The sequence below is a fragment of the Cylas formicarius genome, unplaced genomic scaffold (genome assembly GCF_029955315.1).
Source record: "Cylas formicarius isolate icCylForm1 unplaced genomic scaffold, icCylForm1.1 PGA_scaffold_8__14_contigs__length_24414737, whole genome shotgun sequence".
Lineage (NCBI taxonomy): Eukaryota > Metazoa > Arthropoda > Insecta > Coleoptera > Brentidae > Cylas > Cylas formicarius.
Window position 1 is genome coordinate 14,304,284 of NW_026844361.1, and position 10,498 is coordinate 14,314,781.

Below are 10,498 nucleotides of genomic sequence, written 5' to 3' on the forward strand. Positions count from 1 at the left end.
CAATTTTGTATCCGGTTTCTAAATAAATTAATTAACTAATCAATAAATTTCTATACACTCACCTTGATGCGCTTTCCTCAGCTTCTCCGAAATGCCCTGCAGCACGTAAATCTGTTCTCCGATGATAGGAGACGGGGTGGGACTGTCATTGTACTGCTGATGGTCGTAGGTCCCTATGGTGGTGCCGTTCCAGCACTGACCGTCATCGCTGGGACTGGCCGAGACGTTCTGGTTATTGCAGTATTGGTAGGGCAGCTGCAGCCAGAACTGCTTGGTGTCCTTCACTTTCGACTTGATCTCGGTCAGCAACTTGTCCAAGGCGGGCGAATCGTCCTCCTCCTGCGTTTTCTTGTGCTTCTTCTTGGGGGCCCCCGAGTCGATTTCCATGTCGCCGTCCGAACTCGTCTCGTAGTACGCGCTCCTAGTGGCCCGCGTCGAAGGCACCCCGCATTTCGAGTAAACTTTTTTGGACACCTGCGACCCGTTCTCTTGAAAATTCATGACCGCTTCCGAGATTTTTATGTTCAACGGTAGCACGACGGACTCGACGTTGTAGGGCCCCAGCAACCTCTCGGCCACCTTCTCTATGGCGTCTATGTACTTATCCCACTCCTCGTTCAACTGGACGTGGTGCCGGAGGCATATTTTGACCGTACCAATGCAATAATCGGAACAGGCCCCGGCGCCCTGCTCTCCCTTGCACGCCCCGCAGAACTGCATTCGAGTCAACGCCCGGACGCATTCCTCGTCGACCGGAAGTTTAGCCATCGCTTTCGATACCTCCACGCCTCTGGTCAGGGCCTTGTAAAACGTGCGGGTGGCCACGAAGGACCTCCTCAACTGCTGGCTCAGTTTGTAGGGCACGTCCCCGAACGGCTTGATCTCGACCATCAAATCCGCCACGCATTCCAAATATTTATCGTCGAACGAATACTGGGCGTTTATCACCGCGAACATCCTCTGATACAGGATCGCGAAAAACGAGTCCATTGTGTCCCCCAAGTGCAACGTGCCCTTCTTGTAATAAGTCTCCAGTTCGTTAAAGAAATCGCTGAACACCTCGGAGTTTTGCAGGTAAATTTTCCCGTAGGTCTTCTGGAACATGTCGTGGAACTCGCGTTTGGAATTGTTCATCATTTCGCGAAAGATTTCGTCGAACTTTTTCGCCCTCGCTTCGATCAGGGAGGCCACCTTCAACGCGGAATCCGATATATACTTCTCTATAAAGGACCGGCTATATTCTAGCATGTTATCCTCCAAATTCCCGCGGCAACAGCTGTTTTCCCCGCATATCGAGCCCGTATCTGAAGACTCGACGAATTCCAATCCTGAGAACCATCTAACCTCGATATCCCTTTTAATAGACTCGCAATTCGGTGGGCTAGGTAACCCCGCGGAAAACCGGGCGACAGTCAAAACCAACAAGATTTGGATACAGCACATTTTTTCGGTCCTATACATCACAGCCACAATTTTTACCATCGGTTAGGTACAATGGACCTAGTTATCGATACACATCTCCGGATTTCTGCAAGGCACTCTCGTCTTAATTCCTCAAATACATTTCAGACATCCAACTCGAACATTTCCCACGAAACGCACATCGGTGCGCGATGTCAAAAATTTTCTGGTCAAGACCGCTGCCCCGACTAGACCGTTTCAGGTCTAAAAATATAACACGGCATGTTTAACAGATTCGTCTGCTGCAAAAAATATAAAACAGAAACCGAACTATTAAAGGCCAGGCCAGTTAATTGTCAATCGTCAAACCGGTACCCAATATAGATGTAAAGGAATGTTACTTTTGTTTACAAATGCTTAAAACAAACCGAAATAGCACGGTGCGATCACTACATTGCATTCCGCGATAAGTTTTTTTTAATATTTATTTCGATTCTTATGCGCTCCAAAAATATCGATTGCGAGGGTGTTTGGCGGATCTTAACCAGAATTTACATAATCGACGGCCGAACGTGCACCGCTAACATTACACAAGGGTTCGAACCGTGAGAACTGAAAACGCTGAGAAATTTTTCGACCTATCCACCCGACACTCATCACAGAACATCATCTTCTTCTTGATGCGAACCGCGGGCCGTTAGCACAGTTACTACGACCACTCGCCCATTATCATAGATATCTGCAAGTGGGGCCGAGATATTGCGTATTTGTTTAATTGAAAAATATCAATGATCGTCTAACAGCAGGGATTGTTGTATCTTTCTCCAACTTCGTTATATAAATAGAATAATGGAGTGGTCCCGTTTGATTTCTTTACCGATACACCTTTGATAAACATATTTTTCCATTCTCTTCTTCAAGATGCCCATTACATCATTACAAAATGTCTTAAGTAATTTATTCCGATTTAAGAAATTTATTGCTTAGAAAATATGTACTTCGCTTAACACACAGGATGTCTATCATGGATATAAAGATGGTTAATTTGGAAAAAATTACGTGTTGTTAAGAAATCAAAAAAAGTCGCATCTCTTCCAAACATAAACAAAAAAAAACAAAATTTCCCAGTTTCGTTTGAATTAAATAAAAAAAATAAAGGTCGCGTTCTCCTTGTCGCTGTTTGAGCTTCAAAAGACAGAGGTAAGAGATATTAAGTTTTGTTTGGGCAAAAAATATTTTTTGATATAGTCCAGGAAAAAACTACTACATGTATTAAATACTAAATTACTAAACCAACAGTCCACATATAAAACCGAAAATTATGTTGACAGTGACATTTCTGTTGTCTAAATTTTTCTATTCTTGGATTTAGAGATGTCACAAAAATTAATAATAAAACCTAAGTTTTAAATTGTGTTGGGCTGTCTTATTAACCTCCTGCTTGGACCCGCTGATCTACTGCATCATCGGCTATTTGGCATTTTCCAAATGTACTTCAATCACATTCTCTCTCTCACAAGGAGAAAATCTTAAGATATCAACACTCCTCAAGCTTTTCTTGTTACACACCCATTTCTGGACATCTGGAAATAATGTTGCATGTTGCGTTTCCTTGAGGCTCCTACTAAATAACATTTATCCTCAAAATGGTGCTCACACAAACTTATATTTGCGGAGTCCTTCAACAGATTTCAATAGCAAGCGTACAACCACAACTTGGCACTAAAACATGCAATTGAAATTAGATGTTAACTTTCGGTTGAAAAACCCATCACAAAACTGCATGTTTATAATTCACTATATCTTTTTTATACATTTTTTTTGGAAAAGGATATTATAATATACATACTAACATTGCAATCATTAGGTGTGATTTCATAATTTAATTAATATTATTTGGAGATTGTAGGTTATAATGAAGTGTAAATAAAAAAATAAGCTGCAATGCAATGCAATACCGATTCGGGAAAGAAAACAAAGCTACACCTCCAGCTGTCTTCGAATGACATCCACAAAATGCACAGGTATATCCAGACATATTGTAAAAAATTTTTTACATAAAATATAACAGAAAGTAAAGTGCTAAAGTATACGTAGCGCAAAATTTAACAACCCATTGATGCATAGACAAAGAATGGGGATTAGAATGGAGGCTTTACTGTTAAAGGTTAGACAACCAACCTTGGTTTTCTGTGATTGAAATCAAATGACTGATGAGAACTAGCGCCTTGTAAGGAAGCATCAGAGAGGTTCAGAACCAGATTCATGAAAATATTTTTAAATATCTTCAATATATGGCAATGATCGATTTGAAATTTAAAAATTGGCTCAATTATGAAACAATTTCTTTTGGCTTATTTATTTTTCAAAAAATATTAAAACGATTCCTATGGTCTGAAACCTTTCCACAGAAAATATAAGAAAAACACGGATGTTAATGCAGACAATATTTTCTGTTAGATGGTTATGAGGGTATATTCTATAACAAGTTTAAAGTATTAATTAAGTAAAAACACAGGGGGGGGTTTTACTTATTAATACATTTTTCGTAAAGAAAACAATGCAAAATGTTATAGGTACCAGTGACAAACAAATGAGACCCACTCATTGATTTCTATATTTCAATATATCAATATACGAAGTGTTTGCTTAAAATAAGAAGAGATTGTCGTGGGGTTAAAATTAAATCATATAGTGTTATTCTTTTCTTTTTTGTTTTAGATTTAAGATTCAAGACGAAAAATAAGTAAAAATTCACATTACATTAGAAACATTGCACAAAACCCCTTTAACTGTGCTACGTTGTCAAGCTAGGGAATTAACTGTTTGTTTGTTGGTTGTGAAAATTTATATTATAACCGAATACTACTGAAAATTTGTTTAAAAAATTTATTTGAAAAACACGTACACAAGAAACAAATCGGTTTATAACAAAAAACACTGACTTTTAAATTTTTTCCTGCCCCGCCGAGCAGATACCACGGACCATATAGCCATTTGAAATGCGGCTTCTACGTTCCAACAGTTCTTGGCAGACGTCTCTATGAAACCGCTGGCGCCGATCTCCCTGGCTAAAGCCTCACCTTCTTCGGGGGTCACTTTTCTTGCAGACAGAAGGTCAATTTTTGTCGCTATAAAGCGGTACTCTTAAATACGGCACGCAGGGATTTATTGCTTAACTTACCAACCAGTATAATCTTTGCATTCGGCTTGCACCTTTTCACTTCGGGAGCCCACGTCAAGGATATGTTCTCAAAGGAACTCCTCTCAGCTATAGAGTAGCAGAGTATAAACACGTCAGCCTGTGGAGTGTTAGTCGACGATTTGTCAAATAGAAAACAATCTGGGTGTGTGAATAAAGACAGTGTTTGTGTGCACACTCAAAAATGTATGAAATGAGGTTACTGGGACCCATTCTGCTTGTGTTGGTGTGATGTTTGACGAAAAACGGGTGTTTGCAGTAAAATTATATGCCAAAACATTGGTGGTCTGTTCTAAAACTCCTAATAGCACAGAGTCATAATAATATAGAGATGACAGATCTTAAGATACTGTAATAATAGGGCAGTAGCGCTGAATACTTTCTATCCGCTGCATATGACAGGTGTATTTGTGACTATACTGAAGTAGCATATTCTAAATGTTATCTGGCATAGGAATAATACAGTGTTTTTATGGGATTGATATTTGGGAAGTGCATTGCACTTCCCAAATATCACACATTATTAGTGTGGAATGAAAAATCTAGGTTGGAATTTCACAGCACACGCAAATATCTGATCTGATCCACCGAACCCAATGGACTACCATTAATGCAATAGGCAAAACTCACACAATCTCTCGACTTATGGAATCTTATAATCCTACACTTAAATACATTAAGTTCCACACCATCGGTGACAATCTATCCAGGTCCTCCCCGTAAATCCTAAGCACAAAGTCCAAAATTTTGTGACTTTCGAATAGTTAGTTAGTCACATTAGTTAAATCACCAGACTTACGAATTGATACCACAACACTTGACTTGTAGACGCCCCGAAAATATGCCCTCCTGATGTAACTTGTTAAAGATGATGTACAGAGGTCTTGATAAGATAAAGCAACAGTTTTTAAGAAGTAGAGGGTGAACCTTATATGGGGCCTGCCCTTTGTCAGGGTTAGTATTAATCAAGTCTCAATAATTGGGATTATGAAGTTACACAAGTCGTGTGGACTCAATGAGGGCTGATCTGGGATATCAAGGAAATTATTGACATGAACTGAGCCGAAGTACTCCACAAAGAATTCGGCAGCCTGAGGGTCCATATTGTTAAAGAAGAGGGTGGGTGGTGTGGTAGGGTTGTTTACTAGGGTTTAGTAGACAATATGTGCAAAACCAAAATACTTTTGCGTTTAGTTGAAGGGAAGCTTCGACATCTATGACATGTAATGAGAACGCAATTTGGAGAAACAAGTTGCTTCAATGTTAATCTTTTTTGCAATAATAGGTGCTTTCAGATCCTGTGAAAACCTTTTGGAAAACTTTACACTAACGATCTTTTTCACTGGTAAGAAACCGTGAAAGTGTTTTATTATATCATAGAAAAGAGTTTTCATTGATGTAATAATTGAAGGCATAATAATAGCCATTGGCCAGGAAACTCGGTTTAAAGTGTTATGGGCGCAAATCAACTATCAGTAGCAATGGTGCAATGCATAACAGTTTCAGGGTGCTGTCGGAAGCTCTTCACCTAGTGTAGTGAAAAGACACGGCACGCACAAAACCTTCCGTCTGAGACTATTGATCAGCAGATCTTAGAAAAGGTAATATAGACAACTTGAGCCATTGAAGAGTCCATGCTGTGGTTCATCAGTGTAGCTTTCTAGAGGCTCTGCTCTTTCAAACGGCGTCTTCCGTGTTTAAGGGTCCAACCTGACAAGAGATTGGCCGTACCCATCATCTAACGTAAATCTAATACCAAACTTCTCTGCTGCAGCAGTGGGATGATGCTATTTACTATTAGGTCAAAAGCAAGGTCAAAAGGCCAAGACCACCCAGGTATCGTGAGAATGCTGCTATGAAGGTGCATCATTTGGGTAAAGGAATAAGGTAGTACATGAAGCAGCAACCAGGTTTATTCCAGATAGTTAAGACTCATATATTTCACGTACGCGCTGACGTAAGGTATCTGACAAGGATGTCAAAGGATAACGCGATTTCGCCATGCCTACATCTCTGGTATATCCCGGAATCACCTCTTTGACTACTAGCGTAGAGCCCTAAGTCGTCCATATAAAAGAGAGAGGGGCCACGAAAAATAGCAAGTGGTTTTAGATGAGACACCGATATGGGAATGGACATTATTATTATTATTATCATAAAATATCAGGACCAAAGATAAGCCCGGAACTATAAAACAAATAAAAAACATAAATGGAAAGATACCGGACAATGACAACGATATAATTGATGGATGGTGAATATATTTTCAAAGTCTATTGAATAACAACAATGAAGGAGATGATGAAATTGACAGCGTGGCAAGAGGGAACTATGCCCGAGGATTGGAAAATAGGAGTCATTGTGCCAATATTTAAAAAGGGGGATAAAAGAAATTGCAGTAGCTATAGAGTGATAACATTATTGAGCATACCATCGAGCGAATCTTACATGAAAAACTTTCCTGGAACTACAACTGGAGCAATCTCAAAGCCAATTCAGGAAAGGAAGAGGTATACACGACCACATCTTCAGTATCAAGCAAATTGTGATAAACTTCCAAAATATGCGGTGAGAGAGTTTGATAGAGTGATGCGTTGAAAGAAGACTAATTTCAGCCATAATGTGCACATACAAGGACAGCAACAATTGCGTCACACTTTCCAGTAAACGAGGGCGTTAGACAGGGAAGCGTTTTGAGTCCGCTACTATTTAACTTAGTTATGGACGATGTAATAAAAGAAAAAAACAACCAGTACATCCGGTTTCTTAGCAGGGTATAAAGATCTGGAACCCGTTTGGATACGCGAATGTGCTTTTATATAAGGTGTGGTTGTGTTTGCAAGAAATGAAAGGGAATTTAAGAAGAACCTGGAAATCTGTAACAACAGGCTAAATGAGAAAAACCTTAAAATAAACGAAGAAAAAACGAAAATTGTGGTTATGCCCAAAACAAATGGCATTCTGAACATCGAATTAAGCAAGAAACGAATAGAGCAAGTTGACGTTTTTAAATATCTGGGGGTAACAACGGGTGCCACCAAACATAAATAAATGCGAGAATCAAGAGTGCCTCAATACTATTTCACAGTTTAATGTCAAGCTTTACCGGAAAGAGGGAAATATCAACTAAATCCAAAATAATAATATACAAGACAATAATCATTTTTATCAATCAATTTTAACATTTTGGATGTGAAAGCTGGGTACTGACCCAAAAGGCAAAAAATAGGATTTCAAGCATGGAGATGAAGTACCTATGAAGGTCTTAGGTATCACAAGCACAGAAAGAATTCGAAATGGCGCGATTAGAGTGAGATTAAAAGTACAACCAGTTCTCAAACATATTGAGAAATGTCATCTTCGATGTTACGGACACCTAAAAAGAATGGACAAAAAGATACCATCTGGGAGGTGAAAAGATCCAGCCGAAGAAACAGAGGAAGACCGCAACTAACATGAGATCAGAACATAGCGAATATACTAAGAGAAAGAGGACCGGGGATAATGGAAGCAGCTAAAATGGTACTAGATAACAAAAGATGGAGGAAATTATTTAAAACTTACATCTCTGTAGGCCAGCTTCCTCAACTTGTCGAACTCTTCTTGGCCGGCAGTGTCGGACAGGATTATCGTGTGCTCTTCGTAATTTATCGGAATGGTCATCGAGTATACATCAAAGCTGAAAACCATCGGAAACCATTTTAAATTTCGTCGAGTTACTCTTACGTCTGCACTTACACAGTGGGAATGTATCTGTCGTCGAATTTCTTGTCTTTGAACACAATCAGCAGGCAAGTCTTGCCAGTGTCCCCGTCGCCCACCACCGTTATCCTTATCGACTTGTTGAGACTGATTACGGACATAGTTATGCGGCTACATCATTCGGAAAACAATTGTTAAGCGTTAGCAGAAATTATTTTCTAGAAAAGAAACATGGGTTCAAAATCTTCTAAATATCTTCTAGTAGCAAAACTTTTGTTAGCTAGTTGAGTTACGGTATGGGGGAAGGGCTCATTTTCACCAAATTAACGCTAACAGTATCGTTTGGCACACGAGAAATGTAGGTGTAGTTACCTGATTAGATGACATCATTTGCTCACAACGTTTAATGAAAAATTTTGCTGAGATAAATGTGACGTAGTCCCCTCTCAAGTAAACTGATAAGATAACCCGATCATATCTTTATGGGTATTAAATAATTGATAAAAACCCATGGCTTATAGATTTTTCGGAAAAGGAACGTGTAATACGGAATATTTCTTATATATCTCCATCAATTATATATATATATATATATATATATATATATATATATATATATATATATATATATATATATATATATATATATATATATATATATATATATATATATATATATATATATATATACATATATAGAAAGATAGTTTTCAAAATGATGTAATGAGTTGGTGGAGTTTGAGACCCCTGTAAGTGATAAATCAATTTTTGGAACGGTGGATTGTATGTAATAATTTTACATTAAATTTTTAAATTAATCACGATATCTAAGAAACTATTGAGATTAGGGTAGAAACCTGAAGGATCCTATCATTATATTTTCAAAGAACCCCAAAATGAAATACTATAAAAAAAAAGTTTTTCGTCTGTAAAATACCTAATTATACACCGATGTAGCGTGCGGGAAGCGTCGCTTTACCATGTCAGTTTCGTTCCCCACGGATCCGAGCCACTTCGCACATTTTTGCGATTTTACTGCACGGGTTTGGGAGCAATCAGATGATTTCGGAGATATTTCCCACGCATTAAATTTGACGTTTGTGAATTCTGACGGCCATGTCAGTGAATGTATTCGTATTGTTTTGCGAAAATGTACCCAAAAACTAACGGTCGTAGGAAAAGTGTAGCATCCAACACGTTCGGTAAACTTTTTTACTCACTCGTTTAATATAAACTCATTCCGCTCCTGTCAAACTAACTTGTGAGTCAAATGCCATTTACCGAACTTGTTGCATAATATACTATTATTATATAATACGCAATTGTAAAGCAATATTTATGTGATAATTTAATATCACGTATACACCATTGAGCAGATCAGAGGAAAAAACTTATTCTTTAAGTTACGGTGTTGTAAATTATTTATTAAAATTTTTCACAACTTAATTTGAACATAATCAACTTTAAACTTTAAAAGCACGTCGCTTATGTCTTTGCAGGCAAAAACTAACACGGTTTACTTCGAGACAAAATATACCGTTTTATATAGGATCGGCAAAAAGCTGCCGCTGCTGAACCCTTAAAAATGTAGCCCGAATATTAATGAAAAGCGGCCAACCCCGGCGAGATCCGCAAAGTAATGTTTTCGATATAAAAAACGGCCGAAAATAAGATTCGACAATCGATACGCGTGAGTTAATTAATATATTTTTTTATCTTAATGAAAGGCAGTGTTTGCCATGTTTTAACCTTTGCTGCAGCGAAATCATCTCGTGCTATTTTTACTTACATTAATCAACCATTTATTCGCAGAATAACATGCGAGTGATTTAGGAAGACGTTATAGGCTATTTCAGAAAAGTTTAGGGTACTTTGTGAAATTAAGTTATTTTACTCCCTATCGCAAATTGTGTACTAAAAAATAGAGTATTACATTGCCCATCAGATAATCATAGATAGGAGATATAGCAGAACAACATACATACAGAACTTATACGTTTCAACAACTAGCTGAAATAATAACGACCACCAAGAAAACTTGTACCAAAATATACACAGTGAAAACAAAACAAAATAATTACTGGATAACTAAAGACTACCTAACCAAACTTAAGGAAAAAGACAAGCTATGCGTTAGAAACGAATATAAACAAGCAGAATCAATACGCTGAAAAGATGTTTAATGAAGCAAAA

The 10,498-nt window shown here is 38.1% G+C and overlaps 2 protein-coding genes across 4 annotated transcripts in view; both read right to left on the reverse strand.

Moving 5' to 3' along the window:
• Window positions 1–3,527, reverse strand: part of LOC132706160 (glypican-6) — a 33,281-nt gene extending 29,754 nt beyond the window's left edge. Inside the window, exons 1-2 of one of the 2 annotated variants that reach the window (XM_060677331.1) lie at window positions 3,255–3,527; window positions 63–3,123 (exon numbers count right to left, since the gene is read on the reverse strand). In XM_060677331.1, the coding sequence (XP_060533314.1) occupies window positions 63–1,482 (1,420 nt within the window). In that variant the 5' untranslated portion in view covers window positions 1,483–3,123; window positions 3,255–3,527. Of the gene's footprint in view, window positions 1–62 lie in introns of both variants that reach the window. The other variant, XM_060677330.1, reaches the window with a different exon arrangement.
• A 499-nt stretch (window positions 3,528–4,026) lies between these two features.
• On the reverse strand, window positions 4,027–8,740 carry LOC132706144 (transforming protein RhoA-like). 2 transcript variants are annotated; one of them, XM_060677301.1, is made up of 5 exons: window positions 8,678–8,740; window positions 8,342–8,523; window positions 8,168–8,282; window positions 4,586–4,703; window positions 4,028–4,532 (listed from the first exon to the last, which is right to left on the reverse strand). In XM_060677301.1, exons 2-5 carry the CDS (start codon window positions 8,464–8,466, stop codon window positions 4,327–4,329), a joined length of 564 nt encoding a protein of 187 aa, XP_060533284.1. In that variant the 5' UTR covers window positions 8,467–8,523; window positions 8,678–8,740; the 3' UTR covers window positions 4,028–4,326. The 2 variants fall into 2 exon arrangements, with proteins under 2 accessions (XP_060533283.1, XP_060533284.1); XM_060677300.1 differs by lacking the exon at window positions 8,678–8,740 and having other exon boundaries at window positions 4,027–4,532; window positions 8,342–8,668.
• Window positions 8,741–10,498: the final 1,758 nt, after the last annotated feature.